The 21,905-nt window shown below is 39.2% G+C and overlaps 2 protein-coding genes across 2 annotated transcripts in view; both read left to right on the plus strand.

The window, feature by feature from the left end:
- Positions 1-89: 89 nt before the first annotated feature.
- On the plus strand, positions 90-3,750 carry LOC119418542 (phospholipase ABHD3; the record flags this gene model as incomplete). The annotated part of the gene is given in 6 exon segments (XM_037685856.1): positions 90-135; positions 2,305-2,417; positions 2,511-2,684; positions 2,763-2,811; positions 2,899-3,064; positions 3,172-3,750. Coding segments are annotated over 6 exon segments (739 nt in total), but the record flags the coding sequence as incomplete, so codon positions are not given.
- Positions 3,751-6,913: 3,163 nt separating this feature from the next.
- prkg3 (protein kinase cGMP-dependent 3) overlaps positions 6,914-21,905 on the plus strand; it is an 18,755-nt gene continuing 3,763 nt past the window's right edge. Inside the window, exons 1-17 of the mRNA XM_037685855.1 lie at positions 6,914-6,992; positions 9,135-9,226; positions 13,140-13,202; positions 13,311-13,437; positions 13,523-13,689; positions 16,072-16,185; positions 17,639-17,744; positions 17,888-17,951; positions 18,569-18,646; positions 18,739-18,827; positions 19,327-19,392; positions 19,521-19,568; positions 19,672-19,713; positions 20,320-20,431; positions 20,529-20,665; positions 20,762-20,851; positions 21,091-21,232. Coding sequence (XP_037541783.1) covers positions 9,139-9,226; positions 13,140-13,202; positions 13,311-13,437; positions 13,523-13,689; positions 16,072-16,185; positions 17,639-17,744; positions 17,888-17,951; positions 18,569-18,646; positions 18,739-18,827; positions 19,327-19,392; positions 19,521-19,568; positions 19,672-19,713; positions 20,320-20,431; positions 20,529-20,665; positions 20,762-20,851; positions 21,091-21,232 — 1,533 coding nt within the window. The 5' untranslated portion in view covers positions 6,914-6,992; positions 9,135-9,138. The remainder of the gene's footprint in view (positions 6,993-9,134; positions 9,227-13,139; positions 13,203-13,310; positions 13,438-13,522; positions 13,690-16,071; positions 16,186-17,638; positions 17,745-17,887; positions 17,952-18,568; positions 18,647-18,738; positions 18,828-19,326; positions 19,393-19,520; positions 19,569-19,671; positions 19,714-20,319; positions 20,432-20,528; positions 20,666-20,761; positions 20,852-21,090; positions 21,233-21,905) is intronic.

Below are 21,905 nucleotides of genomic sequence, written 5' to 3' on the forward strand. Positions count from 1 at the left end.
AAGGCCCCACAAAGATAGCAAAACAAACCTGTGTGTGTGTGTGTGTGGGCATGCATTTTGTCAAATTCAAGCTTCTTCTTTTTTCTCAGATGTGCCGTCTTCAACAACAGAGGTGTCGGAGGGGAAGAGCTGTTGGTGTGTATCATCGTTTAATTCATGCATCTTACCTCAAAAGACTGTGTGTGTAGGGCTGCTATAGCTCAGTGGTCAGTGCTGTGGCCTCGTAATCCTGAGGCTGCAGGTTCGAGGTTCTTATAGGTGTGTAATGAATGAAGAGCATTTACATTCCTAGTTATTAGTGATGATCTCCTCCCAGTGTTTACTTCTAAAAGACTCAGCCTCTTGGGGATGTTTTTCATGTTAGTGAGCTGCTTACTAAACTTATGTTCCTAAGCATTATTTAACCATACCAGTCTTTATAAGCACATATTCCAAAATTTTTGTCCTAATTGTCTAAAATTAAATCCAGAGCTAGTTTTTTATTTATTTTTTTTTCAAACAGCAAAATAAATTGTGAATTAATAAACTGTTGCAGTTGTATTTTTGTATTACACTACTGGCTAACTTTCCTTTGGAACTAACTAATGTTGTGCTACATCCCTCCATATTAACATGTCACTTAATATAGAATGGAATGATTTTTATTTTTACTCTGTGGCTCAATTACATTGATTTTGGGAGAGCTTCTTACATTGATATAGGCCTCGCGTGATAAATGAAAATTATCGACCTCATTTTCATTTATCGGCTTTATCGTTACTTCATGTCTCTCTCTTTCTACTGAAGATACTGGATGACAAAATTTCAACTCCGGTGCTCTTCACTGACACCTCCCTTTCTCTTTAAAATTTGTTCTAAAATCACGTTTTTGGAACGTTAAATGCAGCCAAGCTGATAAGCTAAGCTAACAGGCCGACCTCGGGGAAAAAACCTCAGTCATGTAGAAGCTTCAAAATTCACCGTTGAAACCTGTGTCTTTGTGTAAAAAGTAGTTTTTCTCTGCAAAAAGAAGCTGAAAACTTGTTTGCTGATTTTTATTTTAATTAAGAGCTTTGTTTGACAAATGCTATGCTAAAGAGCTCAAAACACACTTAGCGTCCGCCATTTTGAGAACTGGAAAAAACAAGAACGAGAGACAGCCTGTGTTGCCAGGTGAGCAATGTAGGATTATCGTACTAGAGTCATAAAATTATCATATTTTGAGGGAAATTATCGTACACCCGTCATAACCAAAATAACAAATCTATTTATGCACTATAGTAGTGATGGGTCCACTTCCAGACCGGCTCTGCTTCTTCTTCTTTTGCAAACGCAAACATGTCACTTGTAGGTAACATTTAGAAAAGCACGATTGTGTGGAATTTCCAGCCAATCGTGCATCTGTTTGCGGACACAGATGCCCTCAGGGTTCACAAAAAAACTCTGACAAACAGCTGCGAGAGGCTGATGACAACCGATTACAACCACACATTCACGGAATGGTCAAATTATCATATATTTGGTCTTTTTTGGGAGTATTAATCGTACAGAGGGCAAAATTGTCGTACAAATATGATAATTATCGTACACCTAGCAACACTGGAGACAACCCATGTCACGTCAAGTGGCCTCCCTCCCATTTTCCTTAAAGAGACACGTTGCTCTCTCCCTCACTATCCTTCGGTTCAAACAGTCTTAGACTGCCATCCGGTGGTCGAAAGGTACTACACACAAAAATTAACCGACATTTCTTCTTAAATTTGACAATAATGACTAATTATTGTCAAATTTCAAACAATATTGTCATTTATTGCAATAATTTCTGAGACAATTAATCGCCCAGCAAAATTTGTTATCGTGACAAGCCTACATTGATGTATCTGGAACAGCTCTAAGAAACGGTACAAATAAAAAAAAAAAATTGAATGATCACTAAACAACCATGTAATAAAGGCAATAAAAATATACATAAAATAAAACACTACTAGTCTATTATAAATGTTCTTATCAACACCATCTGTTTTAAAAGCTGAACTATAACCCCAAAACGTAAAGCTTAGTTTTGTTTCAGTAAGTTGCAAAAAGCTGCCGTCCCTGGCTGCTGTAAATTATTTTTATTTCAGATGTCTACTTTTTTTTTACACAGAATTATGAGTCCAGTTTGAACACACCAGCCTTACACGGCACCCGATACTTTATTTTCTGATGAGATTATTATGAACTTTGTCGTATAAGTTCAGTGTAACTTTAATTCAAAAACTGTAAACACTCTGTCACTTCAGCTCTGAATTTTTCACTCCTCCTGTGGATTTCTGCTTCTTTCAGACCCCGGTCACCTACTGCGCTGCCAACACTTCAGATCTCGATCGAGTGATGAGACACATCAAAGAACTTTATCCTCACGCTCCTGTGCTTGGTGCTGGTGTATCTATGGGAGGGTAAGCTGTAGTGTTTAATACAGTGACATTTTAAACTGTTTCACATTTATACAAGCATAAATCTGATTGTTTTTCATCTCAACCCTCCCTCAGTATGATATTATTAAACTACCTGGCCCATAAGCGCACAGAGTCCGGAATGGTAGCAGGAATCACCATCTCTGTCGCCTGGGATGCACAGAAGTCGTCTGATTCCATGGAGGAGCCTCTGAACTGGCTTCTCTTCAACAAACACCTCACACGTGGCCTGTGTCGAACCGTCACCAGGTAAGACTGTTGTTACACCAACAAATAGGGTGTGTAGACTCTGTTTTTTGAACAAAGGAATCTGTATTTCTCTCTCAGACACAGGAAGATCCTTGAGAAGGTGGTGGATATCGACTATGTACTGAAAGTATGGCACATTAGTGAGAGGGTAATTTTTAAATGAGCTTAATTGAGTTTCTCTGCCAGCATCACCTTGCTTCACCCTTCCTTTTAGGCACGGACCATCCGTGAGTTCGATGAGCGCTTCACGTCTCTGCTGTTTGGTTATAAGTCTTGTATAGATTATTACCGTGATGCCAGCCCAGGCATGAAACTCCCACATACTGCCGTTCCAATCCTGTGTCTCAACGCTGCTGATGACCCCTTCTCTCCCCAGCATGGTGACTAATTCAATTAATCATCCAAACACTTTTTACAGACAGTCTCATTCAGCGGTGTATCACCTTTTATGTTTTCTAACACTTGATTGTATTTCTTGCTTCAACAGCTTTCCCGGTGCCTATAGTCCAGAGCCTGCCGAACGTCGCCCTTCTGCTCACGGCGCACGGCGGACACATCGCCTTCTTGCAGGGTTTGTTTCCGCGCGGTGAGAGCTACATGGAGCGCCTGTTTGGCCAGTTTGTTCGAGCAGCCTTTGAGCACCAGAGGGACATCAAGAAAGCTTGTGGCGTCGAGTAGAACCGAAAGTGTAAATAACACCGTCTCTGCAAACCGGGAAACAAAGTCTCAGAAATGTGCTGCTTAGCCTTGCATGCCATTATTCATTCTTATACACGTTTGTTTGTTTTCAGTGAAGTTATTGCACAATTGTTAGACATTAGAGCAGGTTTGTTAATCTACCTCCTCACCATCTCAAGTTCTCCCTCTGCAGACGGTCAGAGGAAGTTGTCAACAGGTGGTGAACTCATTACGGTGGCCCTAAGGTGTAAATGAACAACATTTGAAAAAACAGAATTACATTTGAAAAAATGTAATCACATTAGAGAAATTGAATTACATTTGGAAAAAACGGAATCACATAAAAAAAAAAAATGGAATCGCATTAGAAAACATGGAATTGCATTAGAAAAAAATTAAAATTATATTATTTTGAATGATTCCATTTTTTCTAATGCAATTCCATTTTTTCTAATGTTGTGTTTTTTTTTTTTTTCATATATAATCCTGTTTTTTCAAATGTTGTTCATTTACACCTCAGGGCCACTGTAACTCATGGCATGGAGGCCATTTTTCAAGTATGATATCCCTGAGCATATGAAAATCTTTAACCTGTGTCCACACCTAAATATAATTATGAAAATAAAGTAGACTCTTGACCCCATGACCCGAAAAGGAAGAAGCAGGTAAAGATAATGGATGGATGGCGTAGTCTATTGAATATACGCATCTTTTTAGTTCTTCTCCATCAGGATTTGTCCCATCTACAAACTAGAAAACTGTGAAAATAGAATTTAAACTTATTCCCTTTCCAAAAACGTGTTCAAAGGGCCTAACCTATAGCTGTTTTGTGTAATAAAGCTGTAGGTCAGATCTTTTGAAGTGGGTTTCTGTGAAAAAGTAATAAACAATATCTTACCTGTTGTAGATATATTTTTGAGTTACCCCAGCTTGAAGAAATAGTTTATTTCTGACCAGATTAATAAATTAAATGGCTAATCTAAACAGGGCCAAAGTGGATTTATTCTACCACCTTAAAACAATATTGCGGTTTATGCTAACAATATTTTATGATCCTTTACGTCGCTGTCAACTTTATATTACACGGTTATGTATACAACAACTCTACGTGTACATGCAAGTTCATCCTGCAGAAATAATGGAGTAATGTAAAATTGGCAGCAGCTTAAAGCTTTATAAAGTAGAGCTCGCATAAACTGATGTAATCTTTCTGAGCTTGGAGCTGTTTGAAGGTGGCAGCCCTTCTCGGACTAGCCTTTAACTCATCAATCTGGTGGTAAATAATTTATTTCTCCAAGCTGAAGTTAGTCAAAAAGCTAAAACAGATATGTTCATAACCTTTCCATAAAAAAGCAGGTGTTGCTGTATACGTTGCCAGCCGATCCCAAGGTTGAGGCGAAACATCATGTAGGGATATTAATAGGATCTAATCAACTTTAAAAATGATTTCCAATGACATTTCTAGGCTTAACTATTATAAGGAAATAAGAAAGTATTGTATATTAATTGCCAAAGCTCTGTTAAAGGTCTTATTAGCAACACTTGTACACTTCAACCAGCAATGGTTGGGGTCAAAAGCTGAAAAGCCTGTGATCATCTGATAAAAGAGCTAATTTTACCTGATAGTTCCTTATTATTTTTGCAGAAATTTGACTTGAATTTAATTTAAATTGAATGTAAACTGGCACTTGACCTGTATACATACTGTTTGATGATTGTATTTCAGCGTGCACTTAATATAAAAAGTGTCACTTCATTGTCCCAATACCAAGATGAGTATTACTTTATGATTCATGCCGTTTTACCAAGAAACCTCTGTGGTTTTACTCCTTAACAAGAAGTAAATTCAGCCTTAACTCATGATCATATATAGCAGCTAATGATGCTAGTTTTCTGCCTTTGAAGCATGAAGATGACTCATTTTTTTATTTTTGACATGCACCTTTTTTAATCTGTATGAGTTGTAAACACAATCACGCCTGTAATTATGATGTGCAGCATATTAAAGCTGAAATATTTGGGCATTGTACCTCACGTTTTTGTTTGTTTGTTTGTTTGTTTGTTTTATTCATTGCACTTAATTATGAAATAAAAGACATGAACATAATTTAATTGTCAGCTGGTGATTTTTTATTTATTTTTTATTTTAGTTTGTTATAAATTATAAATAGTCTATAAAGACAAAACATTTTTTGTTTCATTAGTAGCAATAAATTCAACCCAGGCTTGTTTTACAGTATTTAACCAGTCCTAAAAAAAATTAATTAAAAAGGCACAAGATGTGCAGATCTAAACATTCAATATCCGTTTGGTTCCAAGGCTTAAATCCAAGATCTGTTATCTCTGAGCGGTGGAGTCATTAACGTCGCTGATTAACCCAAAATATATTAATAATTAACCGTGAGCAATAAAGGCCTGCACCCTTTGTCACAATGCTAACCGCTTCAACCGCATTTAGATCTGTAAAACATTCAGTGGACAAATAAAAAAACAAATGGGCACTTTCCTGCACTGGGAGATACAATTTGAAGGTTGAACTGGTTGACTTCTACAACTAAACTCCTGCTGTGTCAGACAAGAGAGGAAAATGCATAAAAGACTGTACTTTTCTAAGAATAAGAACTTTATTTAAAATTAATTTGTTCATTCAACCTTTATTTATACAGGTTAGTCCCATTGAGCTTCTGGGACTCATTTACAAGAGAGACCTGATTCTAACAAAGAGTGAATATAAGTAAATATAAAATAAGAGTAAAATTAAAGTATCATTCCCTCAAAAGATGCAAATCAACTTTCTGTGCCAGTTTCCAAACGATGGTGCATCTGATGATTAATTCCTGAACAATTAATTAAAATCCGTCCTGTGATTCACGAGATATTTTGCTAACTGTCAAAGTCGACTCCGAACCGTCAATGGGGGAAACTTTAAAACCGTGACCTTGTTAGTGCTCAGAGTGTGTGTCGATCAGTTTCAGTTAGTGCCGCGCTAATATTTGTGTATTTGACAGAGATGTAGACGTTTTATTTGCTTTCTGAGGTCAGTTGGCTATGGAGGCCCATTTTAAATTAAAAAGTTAATTATTTGTAGTTCTACACCAAATACTTACTGTTTGCAAAGTTCTTTAAAATGTGTCCAGTGGTTCATGAGATATTTTGCTAACGGATAGAAAAGCACACGCACAGATTTTTATATTGGTATTACTTGGAATAATTTTTTCTTCTTCTAATGATCAAACATTTTCTCTGGCAGAGGGATCCCCCCACCTCCCCCATTTCCAGACCGCCCCTCTCCTCCACGCTGTTCCCACCTGGTGGGATGGGCGGAGCCTCAGGGTGTGGGTTAATGATTCAGTACCACAGCAGCTGAGTTTGACAGATCTGGACAGAGAAAGGAGGAGGAAAGACTGAGAGAAGTGCAATACAGTTCAATGTAGGCTAGATAGAAACAGAAAAATAATAAAATAAAGGTGGTGATGTTAGAGAGCACATGCTCTGTGTGTGTGTAGAGTTGAACAGGTTACAGAAGCAACTCCACGACCAAAAGTGGAGATTTAAATCAGTGCAGGTTGATCGTTTTGGCTCCTTTTGATCCATGCGGCTTCGTCTCTGCTGACCACCCACCTCCTGCAGGTAAGATCACCTGTCCTAACTTCTTATAACTGCACACCACATGAAAAGTGATGCATTTTCCTGTGCTGACGAGACATTTCACAACACAGTTATGCATTGATTTTAAACTTCAGATTGAAATATATAGAAAGAACTATATATTTTAAATTAAATAAAACCAGAACCTGAAGTTTGGGTGTAGAAAACAATGATTTATTTGTGGTTATAAAGCTATAAAGTTATGACAGAAAGAGCATCTTAAACAGACCAAGCCTGTTTTATTACTGCACGTTTTATGAGATTTCATGTGTAGTTACACATTCCCTTGAATTATTAATAAAGCAGCAGGAAGTGTACAGTGTGCTGGCAGCATGGGTGTGATGATGGAGCATCATGTTCCTGCAGGAAAACCGATTTCCCCAATCCCTTCCTGCATACAGATCCTAAATAAACTGTTTTTTTTTTCTAATACATTGTTGTAATGTGTTCGAGTTATGGACTGTGGGTTTTTTGTGGGAGCATGTATTGAATAAACGAGTAGAGATTCATGAGGATCTCTGTCCCACTTGCTCCAGGCTATTGTATGTTGTGGTTTCTCATTATTAAATGTTGACTTGGGACCACTAAAGGTTATCACCCCAATTTGTTCTTGAGTTATTTCTTTAAAGTTCCTCAAAAGCTTACAAACTGGATTTGTGCACAGATCTTATTGTCTGTACTATGGTAACTGGTCAATAAAACACCTGCGGCATTGTTCCCAGCTCTGTGGTTGCTTGAGTTTCCATGCTTTATCAGTGTCTCTTCAGATGATGAAGCGTAGCTGAAAATGTGTCGTTTATGTGGCTGAAGGTGCCGCAGAGTTCTTGATCTTAGTCCATTTCATCTTCTGTGTGGATCTTCATCAAAGCAGCAGGAACTTTTTATGTCCTCTGTCGCAGTTTTACTCGCACTATTGCTCTCCAGCTTTATGGTTTGCTTTAACGTCCCGTCTAATCTCAGAGCTGTTCAACGTTCAGGGTGAGGCAGCAATAATTCGGGGTCACATAATAAAGTGTGCAATCATCACCAGCAAACAGTTTGTGCATTGCTGGTTTCCGTTTTACACTTTATGTTTAAAAGAAACTGTGTTTCGTTTATTGGTCAGAAACGCAGTGAACTTGTTTGAAATATTCTTTATTCTGCAAAATTAAAAAGATAAAAAGGAAAACGTTGCAGAGCTTTTGTGAACAGGTTGTCTCTGTGTGTGTGTTTAACATAGCCCCCACATGCTGCTTCATTAGTTTGCTTTAATTTAAACCCTTACATTTATTGCAGAGCTTAATGATCTGTCACATTATTGCACATGCACGGAGACAACATGAAGTGGTGAACGTATAAAGCTGGCAGGATGTGGCAGCGTTCATGGAGCTCACTGCTGGCTGTCCATCATTAGTCTGCATTATTTAGCAACTCTCATGCTGTGGCACATGCAGTGGAAATGGATCCAGTATTTGGTAATAAAACAAAAAATTTACAACATAAAATTATTTAAAAAATCTGTCATGGGTTTGTGAGTGCATCACTCTACACATTTCAGTGCGTTTCTTCCTGATACACAATTTAAAATATCTTCATTTTATGAACGCGCACTTATTTTTCTGTTTGTAATTTCCTGTAAACGGCAGTATTTGTAATTAATTATTTCTGCACACTTTGTGCCCTTTTAGCTGATCACTTACCAAAACATTCAGCTCATTCAGGAGATACAGTAGATGCTACGACATTTTGTTTTTAATAACTTTTATATATATATATATATATATATATATATATATATATATATATATATTCATATTTATCTTGATTTACAAATGTCTGAAATCATACGTACTTATAGTACTTTTAATTTTTAGCTTATCTTTTGCTACTTTTAGCTTTTACTTTCCTACCACTTTTAGCCTTTAGCCTATACTTTTAACTTTTAAGCAGCATTTTGCTATTGTTAGCCTTTAACTAGCCTTTTGCTAATTTGAGCTTTTAATCTTTTGTTACAATTCAGCTACTTTTAGCTTTCAGCTCCTTCACTTCTTTCCAGTTTTCACTTAATTTGTTTTTGCAGAAGATGCGGGTTGTCTGGTTACATCCAATCATCCTCCGTGATTTTGTTTGTCTCCTTTTCTCCAGAGCGATGGAGAAGCAGGTACAGGATCTGAAGCTTCAGCTGGAAAAGCAATGTCTGATCAACCAAGAGCTAAAGAGGCAAAACAAAGATCTGGGTGAGTAAAACAAACGCTGTCAAATCTCTTTTGTTTCCAGCTATAACCAGCATGAAGACAGGGGAAAAGCAGACTCAAATTTTGGATGACAGCTCAGAAGACGACACCTGTACTGAAATAATTCATGAAGTGTCAGAATAATTTTTTTCAAGTTGCGTCTTTACTACATGCCACCAATTTATTGTGGATAAATTTGATCACATTTTGAGGCCAGGTTCTGATGCAGAGTGCTTTTTATGATGATGCATTTTCTACTGTCAGTCCTTGAGGATTGTAACCATCTCATCCCACTTCTGCTCAATAATATATTAATTTAAACACCAAGTTGTGTTTTTCCTCTCACTTACTGTTTTTGCCACAGCACCCCAAAATTGTGGAGAAGTTCAGGTAATTTAATAGAACAGAAATAACAGATAAAAATTAAATGTGTAACTTTATTTCCTAAACTATTCTCCAGAAACATCAGATGATATGTATACAGAAGTCCCTCGTTTATTGTGGGTGTTAGAGTCCAGCTCCCTGGCTCCCACCCCACCATAAATGAAAATCTGCGAAGTAGCGATGTTATATTTCTTTTATATTTCTAGAATTGTGCCAGTCAAGGTGGCTGCATGTTGGAGTAGCTCTCTTATATTCATTTTGAGATTTTGCTTTTGGAAACTTTAATTCCTTTTTCTAGATTTAAATCGCTTTTTTTTCAGATGATTACTTTCTCTTGTATCAGATGCTGTGCAGCTGGAAGGATTTTTACTGAAACCTTTTTTACTTTTGGACATTTGTTATGATGCGTAACCATGACAACAAGGTGGTTTTCTACAACTGGGAGCAGCTGATTAACATCTCAAAAGCTCAAATAATACCTCAACTACAGACTTGAATCCCAAATGAGTTGAAAAGGATGTGCTATGGATGCATTCCCATCTATCCGGAGGTGGTGCTCGAGTGCCTGACCATCAAGATCTTGGAGGTGGCGGGAAACACAGCTTGTGACGGCAGTAGGACCGAGATCGTCCCCTGGCACCTGCAGTTAAGTCCGCGGCAATGAAGGGCTCGGCAGGCCGCTGGGAGAAATGGCCATCGCTCAGGGAGGAGTTCTTCCCGGCATTCGGGCAGTCATGCTGCCCAAGAGGATCGAGAGGTCTGCTGGGTCTGGGTGGATGGATCGACATCTGCAGTCAGTTTCTTCGTATCTGCTGTGGGACGGAACGCTACAAGAGATTCTTCCTGCCCACATCCATCAGCATCTATAACAACTCTTTAATGAAACCAGGATGATGAGCTACAACAACAATTAATTTCCCTTTGGGATTAATAAAGTATTTTTGAATTGAATTGAATATTTATTTTAGTATTTATATATATTTTGAGGCTTTAGAAACCCTTCACACACTCTTGCAATGTTCTAAACTCTTAAACCTACGTCATTTTAACAAGATACATACAGTACTGTATATGTAGCTACTAAATTTTATTTATTAGCTCTGCAGAACAGAAGCGGCTTTCATTTCGGTCCGACTCGGTTCCGTTTCTGCAGACGTACCCTGCAGCAACGAAGCCCACAATAAATTTTCTAAACTCTTGAACCTACTAATTTGAACAACATACTTATATGTACAGTAGCTTCTAAATTTTACTTACCAGTGCATCCCAGCTCAGAGGTCCTCGTCGGCCAGTTGAAAGAGATGGAAGTCCACGTGGGTGGGCTACCAACTCTCAAGATTCACAGATGGGTCTGGAGGTCTGGTTTTGCTCCGGTTCTGCTCTGGTTCCGTGCAGCTTCTCTGCATCCGCTGGGCGCAGAAGTCACTGTAACAAGCACCAATTTTTTCTGATCAGATCAAAACTTTCTGTCTAGTTTTTCAGCAGAAGGAAACAGGCTTCTGGGCGGGGCCCTGTTGGCTTCCTGGAAATGTGGCCGTTATGAGTGGGAATACAGTGTAGGCTTATTGAGAAAAAACTACAAAATGGCGGTGCCTGTCCAAAATAATTATATTTTTCGTTAACTTTTTACTGTACAGTATTGTCCCAATCACGTGAGTAATATTAAAGTTGACGATCATGTGTCCTGTACAGTTTTATTTAGTACAAACCGGATTCCAAAAAAGTTGGGACACTAAACAAATTGTGAATAAAAACTGAATGCAATGATGTGGAGGTGCCAACATCTAATATTTCATTCAGAATAGAACACAAATTACAGATCAAAATTTTAAACTGAGAGGATGTATCATTTTAAGGGAAACATCTGTTGTTTCCAAATTTCGGGGCGTCAACAAATCCCAAAAAAGTTGGGACAAGTCCATTTTTACCACTGTGTGGCATCCCCCCTTCTTCTTACAACACTCAACAGACGTCTGGGGACAGAGGAGACCAGTTTCTCAAGTTTAGAAATAGGAATGCTCTCCCATTCATGTCTAATACAGGCCTCTAACTGTTCAATCGTCTTGGGCCTTCTTTGTCGCACCTTCCTCTTTATGATGCGCCAAATGTTCTCTATAGGTGAAAGATCTGGACTGCAGGCTGGCCATTTCAGTACCCGGATCCTTCTCCTACGTAGCCATGATGTTGTGATTGCTGCAGAATGTGGTCTGGCATTATCGTGTTGAAAAATGCAGGGTCTTCCCTGAAAGAGATGACGTGTAGATGGGAGTGTATGTTGTTCTAGAACCTGAACATAGTTCTCTGCATTAATGGTGTCTTTCCAGAAATGCAAGCTGCCCATGCCACAAGTGCTCATGCAACCCCATACCATCAGTGATGCAGGCTTCTGAACAGAGCATTGATAACAACTTGGGCTATCCTTGTCCTCTCTGGTCCGGATGACATGGCGTCCCAGTGTTCCATAAAGAACTTCAAATCATGACTCATCTGACCACAGAACAGTCTTCCATTTTGCCACACTCCATTTTAAATGACCCCTGGCCCAGTGCAAACATCTGAGCTTGTGGAGCTTGCTTAGAAATGGCTTCCTCTTTGCACTGTAGAGTTTCAGCTGGCAACGGCGGATGGCACGGTGGATTGTGTTCACTGACAATGCTTCCTTGAAGTATTTCTGAGCCCATTCTGTTATTTCCTTGACAGTGGCATTCCTGTTTGAGGTGCAGTGACGTTTAAGGGCCCGGAGATCACGAGCATCCAGTAGAGTTTTACGGCCTTGACCCTTACACGCAGTGATTGTTCCAGATTCTCTCAATCTTTTGATGATGTTATGCACGGTTGATGATGACAACTTAAAAGTCTTTGCTATTTTACGCTGGGTAACATAATTCTGGTATTGCTGCACTATCTTTCTGCGCAGCAATGGTGGAATTGGTGATCCTCTTACCATCTTGGCTTCTGAGAGACACTGACACTCTGAGAAGCTCTTTTTATACCCAATCATGTTGTCAGTTGACCTAATTAGTGTTAGTTGATCTTCCAGCTGTTCGTTATATGCTCAATTTCCTTTTTCCAGCCACTTATTGCTACGTGTCCCAACTTTTTTGGGATTTGTTGACACTGTGAAATTTTGAATCAACATATTTTTCCTTTAAAATGTTACATTTACTCAGATTAAACTTTTGATCTGTCATCTATGTTATATTACGAATAAAATATTGACATTTGCCATCTCCACATCATTGCATTCAGCTTTTATTCACAATTTGTTTAGTGTCCCAACTTTTTTGGAATCCGGTTTGTATTTTTGTTCAATATTATGTACTGTACGTTCACAAACTGCGATAGCGTGAGTCCGCAAAAGTCCAACTGTGAAGCAGTGAGGGACTGCTGAGCCACCATGTGTTATTTGTTGGGTGCACCATGTAAAGGAGCTTCAACTAATTAGAATAGAAGCATAAAAGCAAGTTTCTTTCAACAATTCTTCGCATAAAAATGCCTTTAAATTTTTTTGTTGTTGCTTTTTATTCCACAGAGCAACGGCTGAGGGAGAAAGAAAAGCTTTTACAAGAACTGAACACTCAATATCATGATCTTGGTACAACATGGATCAGCAATTCACACACACCTCCTGTATAAATACACACATTTAAATTGATGGTAGGTAATGGTTCTTGTTTGTGTTTGTCGGTTCGGCCCTCCTCAGAGTTTCCCTCCCGGAGCAGCAACGAGGTTGATTCTGAATTTAGAACGAGCCGTGCGGCTGTTATCGCCTCCGAACCGATTCCTGAAACTGTGGAAATATCACACACTAAAGTCAAGAAGACGGTCAGGTGAGTGAGTGGCACTGCTGGTGAGAAGGTGGTTTTCAATCTTGATAAATTAGATTTCTTTTAATCAAACTTCTTCCATCACCAGCGAGACCAGTCTGATTGTTAAAGCCATCCAGAAAAATGACTTCCTGAGCCGCCTCGACGATGAGCAGATAGCCATGATGGTGGACCTTTTAGTGGCATCTCACATTAAACCTGGGGGGGAAGTCATCAGCGAGGGGTCTGAAGGAGACAGCATGTACATTGTTGCAGGTGAGGACATGACCTGAAAAATCTAAATCTACTTGTCTTCAGTGTTATTGTGTTTGTCGGAATGCAAAAGTTGTCACAAGAACAGAATACCCAGAGCAAAAGGACTGGTGATGAACAACCCAGACAATTCAGTGCTTTTATTTACAGTGAGCAATAATTCAGGATGTAACAGGAACCCTGGGGGAGCAAGGAGATGGGTCAGGTTCGGAGTTCTGCAATGAGGGTTTGATCAGAACTCCTTGCTAGTAGATGGATGGTAAGTAGTTTGGTTCCAATGTCCTGCAAAATTGTGAGAAGGTCCAGTAGACTCAGAAGGGCATATAGTTGGAGGGCAAGGAGAAAAGCTGAAGAGTGCACAGCTAAGGTTTCCAGAGGTTCATTAAGAGGACCAATAGGTCTCAGGAGGCACACTGGAAAGATCACAAGGCAAAAGGTAATTAAACACAAGACCTGAGAATCACAAAGTGCTGCAAGCATGAACCATAGGCAGGGTAATCTTCCAGTATTGGAGGGAAGTCATCAGGTGCCTTATATTCAGATCTCTCTATATATAGGTATTTATATTCTGCTCTTTATATATAGGTTTTTATATTCTGGCCTCTCTGTATAGGTCTTTATATTCTGGTCTCTCTATATAGGTCTTTATATTCTGGTCTCTCTATATAGGTCTTTATATTCAGGTCTCACTTGTAAATGAGTCACAGAGACTCAGTGGGATTAACCTGTGTAAATAAAGGTTGAATGACTATACACCAGGGCAGCATGGTGGCGCAACTGGTAGAGCTGCTGCCTCTCAGCGAGAAGGTCCTTGGTTCAAACCCCGGTCCAGGGGCCTTTCTGGGTGGAGTTTGCATGTTCTCTCCGTGCATGCGTGGGTTTTCTCCAGGTGCTCCGGTTTCCTCCCACAGACCAAAAACATGCATGTTAGGCTGATTGGTAACTCTAAATTGTCCCTAGGTGTGAGTGAGAGAGTGAATGGTTGTTTGTCTCGTTTGTCTCTATGTGGCCCTGTGATGGACTTGTGACCTGTCCAGGGTGTACCCCGCCCCTCGCACAGTGATTGCTGGACATGGGCACCAGCGACCCCCGTGACCCAAAATGGAATAAACGGGTAAAGATAATGGATGGATGGATGGATGAATATACACCTGGAGACTCACCAGGCAACATTGCTTGCAGGTGGGGTACTATGGCGCCCTCTGGTGACCAACAACAGACATGGAACAGGAACTCCCACAAAAGTAAAAATGTCCCCTTCATACACATTCATTCATTTTAGTTTCATGTGAAAAATGTGACTTGGGTGAAAGAGTTTAAATATCTGGGTGTCTTGTTCATGGGCGATGGTAGGCTGGAGCGAGAGATGGATCAATGGATTGAGGCCTCATTGTCAGTAACGAGAATGTTGCTTTGGTCGACCATGGTGAATAGAGAGTTGAGTCGAAAGGCATAACTCTTGATTTACTGGTCTGTCTACCTTTCAGCGTACAGTCATGAGGTTTGGATCATGACTGAAAGAACCGGATCAATATACAAGCAGCCTAAATAATTTTCCTTTATAGGGTGGTCAAGCTCAGCCTTAAATAGTTTGAGGAGCTCCGTCATTCGGGGTGAGCTCGGAGTAGAGCCGCTGCTCTTTCGCATCAACAGGAGTCAGTTGAGATGTTTCGGGCTTGTCATAGTTTGTGGCTGTAATTAATTTTATTCCTTGTTTTCATCTTTTAGTTTTAATCCCTTTGTGGTTTATGTCTTTTGAGGTTCTTGTGCATCACATGTCCAGTCCTCCCCAGTCTTTGCCCCTCATGTAGTCAGCTCTTGATCCTCCCGCTCTCACCTGATCCTCCTTTTCTCCCCAGGTGTTTTGCCATTTCTCTCTCGTTAGGGTCCTATTATGTCCAGTCTCGTCTTTAGTTTCTCATCCTGGCATTCAGCTGTCAAGCTGTTCATGTTTGGTATCCTTCGAGTTTTCCAGCACGTTTTGTTTACTTAATGAATCTTTTTTTTAGTTTAACCTCTGAGCTCCTCATGTTTGTCTGCCCCCTGGGTTAGACTTTTCACTCAACATGACGAGGCTTCTGATTATGATGCCTCCTGGAAACCTCCTTTAGGAGGTATTCTAGGAAAGTCATACCAGGAATAGGTTCCCGGGAAGACCCAGAACTTGCTGGAGGAACTTTAATCTCTCTGAGCATGCATCAGGATGTAATCTCTCTGGCTCCGGGAAGCATCGTGGTCCCTAGGAGGAGCTGGAGAGTGTCGCTGCGGGATGTCCAGGTTTCTCTCGTAGACCTGTTGCCTCCACGACCCGACTGAAGACAAGTGGTTGGAGATGGAAAAACATGTAATTCTAGAAAACGTTCATATTTGCTTATTTTTTTTCAGATGGTGAGTTGATTGTCACCCAGGCAGGCCGGGACCTCCGGACTCTCATCCGGGGAGATGTTTTCGGAGAGTTAGCCATCCTGTACAACTGCAAACGAACAGCAACAGTCAAAGGTTTGCCTCTACAATATATAGCATATCAATTCTTATTAAGAATACTGTTTTTTTTTTACTCTGTTGTTATAAAAATATGTTTATTTTTGTGATTTGAAGATTCTCAGGCATTCCTGAGTTTTCCAGTGAGCATCTATGCACAAGGCACAGATCAAATAATTTCCTTTGTTTTCTTTTTCTCAATGAAACTAATAAAAAAAAGAAAAACATGAAAAATACCAACAAACAGCAGTGTGAGGTCAAACAGATCTGTGGTACAGTTTGAATAATAACTTGAGCTTACTGAGTAAGCACTGATTGGAAAATGGCCCTTTTGGGGGGGGAATAACTTCCGGACATGGCCTATTACGAGGTTCTTGCACCAAGTTATGTTTAGGAACGATAAACAGTGGCTGGTTTTGAAATCTGATTACCTGTGATGGACCAAAATGTTAGGATTATTCTTTTCTTTTAGCCTTTATTTAAGCAGGAAAGTCACATTGAGATTAAAAAACCCTTTTCAAGGGAGACCTGCAAGATAGACAGAAGAAAATATGTTTTACACCCTGTGGTAAAACCTTTGTATCCTTAAAAAAAACTATCAACTCAAAAAATTTCATTAGATCCTCATGATTTTACTAGATGATTTATTAACACGAAGTAGCAGCAACCAATTAGAACTAAACATTATTTATTTATTTATATGAAGATATATATTTTAATGTCCAACTTTACTAAAAAAAAAAGTAATCTCACATTTTGCTCCCTTGATTGTTTTGTTGGTTTTTAGAGGATTTAAAATATGTCATAAAATGCTTCAAACTCAGCTTAGTTAAAAAAAAACAACAACTATCATATAAGATAACTTTTGCCCATTAGTCACATTATTAATTAAATTTGGGGACTCTAACTCCTTGTACAAGTCACTTTCAGCAGTTCAGTTCTTGAAGCTTCCACAGACTGTAAAGTTAACTAAACCAGTTATTCACACCTATTGATCACCCTTTCTCAGAAAAATTAATTCTATTAATGTACTTGTATGATCAAAATATTTAGGGGTGCACCGATTGCAGTCTTCTGGCCGATCACTAATCACCGATTTCTAAAAAGTCTGACCTGCCGATTCTGATTTTGGCCGATATCGATTCTGTTTTATAAGCGACACTGTCAGATGTTATACGGTCACAATGCACCTTCAATTTTCCAATCCTATTTTATTGATAAACATATCCTTGAGCAATATCCTAGAAACATTACAAACTTGTTTTAACTGGCCATGAGGTAGTGCTCTGAAGTATAAATGAAGTTCAAACAGTTGCTGTTAAAACAAACAAAAAAAATTGGTAAAATCGATTTCTCAAGCAAGTATCAGCCGATTTCCCCAAATTAAGGAAATCGGCCGGCCGATTTATCGGTGCACCCCTAAAAATATTCTGTGTGGCTGACCGTATTTGGTGTTTAACTCATGATGCAGCAAAGACCTCCGTGCACCTGTGGTGCATGGAGCGCCAGACCTACAGAACCATCATAACCAACAAGTCCAAGAAGAAACGGGAGCAGCTCATGGGCTTCCTGAAGACGTGAGTCTAAACACTTATCTGCTGATATGAGTTTGAAACTGTTAATTTAGTCATAGATTCTAGCAGTCATAACTCTGCTGTTTATATTTTACTGCGGTCATTGGCCACATGAGTGACGGTTTCTGACTTTTTAATTTGACCAGGTCTCACACTCTGAAGGACTTAAATGATGTGCAGTTGTCAAGGATCATCGACTCTATGGAGGAGGTGAGTTCCCCAAATTGAACAACCTTTTCTTGGGGAAAGCACATCAAAGTATACACAGATGTTAAAACACTTTGGATGAGTTAAAAACGTTAATAATTTGGATTAAATGGTAGAAATACATAAAATGGCTCATAGCAAAGATATATGGTATTTACTAGGTGTGCCTTCTGTAAGTATTAACGTCACTTAATGACAGAGCCTGGTCCCAGTAGGTAACAGGTATGTACTAGTAAGTACTCAATATGTACTGGGCCTTACTTTTAATTGCTTTGAATTAGGTTTATGCTGATTGGCAACTCTAAATTGTCCCTAGGTGTGAGTGAGAGAGTGAATGGTTGTTTGTCTCATTTGTCTCTATGTGTCCCTGTGATGGACTGGAGACCTGTCCAGGGTGTCCCCCGCCTCTCGCACAGTGATGACTGGACATGGGCACCAGTGACCCCCCGCGACCCAAAAATGAAGAAGCGGTTCAAAGATAATGGATGGATGGTTTATGTATTTCTTTGTAAATATTATGGGATGTTCAGGAGGTCAGGATAAATGACCACATTTTCAAGTCAATCACGACGATTGGAGAGAATTCCCAACACTTTTTTCCTCCATTTTGTCTTTTCAAGGCAAAGTTTCAAGACAAAGATGTTATCGTCCGCGAAGGAACAGAAGGAAACACGTTCTACATCATCCTCAAAGGCGAGGTAACTAAATATAAATGTAAATATAAATAAAACTCTCACTATAATTCACATTTTTATTCATTTTCTTGCTTTAATGTGCATTTTCCTTTCAGGTTTTGGTGACCAAGAGTGTGAACGGACATCAAAAGACCATTCGCAGGATGGGGAAAGGGGAGCACTTTGGGGAGCAGGCGCTCATACGGTAACCATGGAAACGCAGTTCAACCCTATAGACATTTGTGAGATCCTTTGAAGAACATCCACAACTCCAGTACGCACGTTCTGCTGCCATGGGGCTGATGGACACGGATTATTTATTTATATTCTGCGTGAACAAAACAAAGAACAGATGAAATGATGGAGTTTCAGCTGCACAGCAGGAATAAAATTTTTTTTTTTTTTAAATAAATCCAAAATGAGCCGGTTCCAAAAAAAAAACATTGGTATTATGTTTTTCTGCTTTAGATGTGCTGTGAAGCTTCTCTAAAGGCCTAAATAAATAAATGCAGCACTTCAGACTTATTAAATATGCACAAATATGATTATCATTATATATATATAATTAAATGTGTTTCTTTTCAGGACGTAGTTGCCTAAACTCACTCTGTTTGATTAAATATTATCCTGAACTTTATTGAACGTGTGAGCTGTGTGTATGTTCTAGTGATGGAGATGATGTTTTGTTGTTTATCTTCTTGCAGGGAGGTACTGAGAACGGCCACCTGCACGGCCAACGGCCCCGTTACATGCTTCTCCATTGACAAGGAGTGAGTTTGATTAAAACTGTTGTCAGTCCGGCTCTGAACTGAGTGTCTCTGTCCTCGTTATGTTTGCACAGAGGATCCTCTCTGTTTCAGTGATGCTGCACAGCTTGACATTGTTGCTGTTGTTTTAGGGTTTTTGAAGAGACAATCCCCGTAGAGCACCTGGAGCTGTTCGATGAGTACGTGTCACAAAACGCACTAAGATTTTTGATGTGAGGAGGGAAACACTGTTCCTGTTCGTTCTCTGCTCTCACCTGGTCATGTCATGTGTTTAATCTCTAGCTCCAAAGTGATGCAAGAGGCACAAGCTCCAGAAAAGTCAAGGTGAGCGACTCAAAGGCTTTGGTGCCTTCAGCATATTTCCTCCTGACAGGAATAAAAATGCAACATCAGACTCTTGCTGAGCTACAAACTTATTGTCCATTCCAGGATTTAGTTTTACCTTGTTTTGTGGTTCTTTTTATTTTGACCATCACCTTACTTTATTTGAAATTTCACTCCCTCACATTCCCAAAGAAGAGTGGGGTAGCATGCCCAAATCAAAACCACATAACATAATTTCAGGAGTTTTATTGTGCCGTGTCATAAATAGGAAAAGTGCAGCAAAGTGGGAGTTAAAGAATCAGCTTCTGATGTCAGTCCAAAGCTGACATTACAAACTAAAAACAACTCAACTTATTAAAGTTTGTCCTCCCTTCTCTTAAATTCACATTCACAAGATAAACTAGCATTTCTTTTGGAAAAATGTAAATCAACCATTTTTCTAAATTCAAATATTTAGCCATTTTAATTATGTGTTTTATTGATTGTACCACTTTTTGCTCAATTGAGATCTAAATAAACTTAAAAAAAGATTAATCCAACTGAATAAAAATGTCACATATTAGCTTTTCAAAGTGATGTAGTTCTGGTTTAAAATGTGTGTTTCAGTCCCAGCTCTTCACTGAGGTTCAAGGATTTGGTTCCTGTCTGTTATCAGGAGGGTCGGTATCAGGGGGATCCAGTCACACTCGGAGTTGGAGGGTTCGGTCGTGTGCAGTTGGTGAGTTGGGTGATTTTTATTTTTCCAAGTGTTCTCTCAACAAAAGCTTTCCGATCTAAAGGGCTAAGTCAAAAATGCTTGTTTTTGATAATTTCAGATGGCAACAATAAATCATGGGAAATATTACGCCATGAAGCGAGTCAGCAAGAAGCAAATTGTTGCAAAGAGGCAAGAGGAGCACATGCTGTTTGAGAGGAAGATCCTCAAAGCGATCCAGTGTGACTTCATTGTCAAGTATTTGCCAACTAAACACAATCTCTTTTTTTAAACATTAAACACCAACTAAATGCTCGTGATGTCTAAAACTATTCTCCTTTGATTATTTTTTAGACTTTATGCTGCCTTTAAAGACACAAGATATATCTACATGATGATGGAGTTCTGTGGAGGCGGGGAGATCTGGACCAAACTTAAAGAAGTGTAAGGAACATTAAAGAATAGTTTAAATGAGTATCTCATGCCCACATTCAGATTAAATAAGTTGAAATCAGTACAAATTTGCAAGTGTGCAAAATTTGAGGTTCATTAGTTTAAAACTAATTTGATTGCATTTTGAGGTCATGACAGAAAAACAAACAAAAAACAGTGAACAGTAGCAAACTGAGTTTATTTTCAAATGTTTTGGAAAAGTCTCATCTTGAGATCTGTCTTGCTACCAGAGGGCGATTTGATGAGCCGATTTCTGTGTTTTGCTCCGCCTGTGTGGTGGAGGCCTACGCTTACCTCCACAAGAAGAGCATCATGTACAGAGACCTGAAGCCGGAGAACCTGATGTTGGACATGAGAGGCTACGTTAAACTGGTGCGTCATGAAATGTGAAGAAGTGTTTTGTATCTTTTCATTTCTACCTAAACATCGTGCATATGTTTTGCACTCTTAATAGTATAGCTCAGGGTTGTCCAAAGTGCGGCCCGAGGGCCATTCGCAGCCCTTCGAATGATTTTGTGCGGCCCACGACTGCAATTAAATAATGGCATAATTTGGACCCACAGGCCTAAGAGGTTGATGCAGATGCAGACCTTCTTTAGATTTAATTGTGATACTTTTTAAATATAATTTTTAGGTTTAACATCAAAACAGATGAAAATAATCTTCTCGAAATGAGCTAAATTAAGTACAATACACATATTTAGCTATAATTAATCCTTTTATCCTACAACAAACCTTCACTGACTTCTACTGGAAAGTAAAAAAATTGGATAATACTTCATAAAACTTGGCTAAATATAACAAATGTTTTCAAAGAAAAAAAATTTCAGTTTATTTAATAGCCGATGGGGAGAAATTGGATGTTTTTAAAGAAATATAAAGTGGTATCATCGGCGTACAAGTTGATGAACTTTATCAGTGTCCCTTCAAACTTTCTGTGAATCTGTTTTAGCGACTGCCAGCTGGACAGTTTTCCAGAACTTCCATGAAACTTTTGGGCCAACCATGGTTTAAATGGGTGATTGAAGGCCCCCCCCCCCCCCCC

The sequence above is a fragment of the Nematolebias whitei genome, chromosome 12 (assembly GCF_014905685.2).
Source record: "Nematolebias whitei isolate Nwh7 chromosome 12, NemWhi1, whole genome shotgun sequence".
NCBI classification, from domain to species: Eukaryota; Metazoa; Chordata; class Actinopteri; order Cyprinodontiformes; family Rivulidae; genus Nematolebias; species Nematolebias whitei.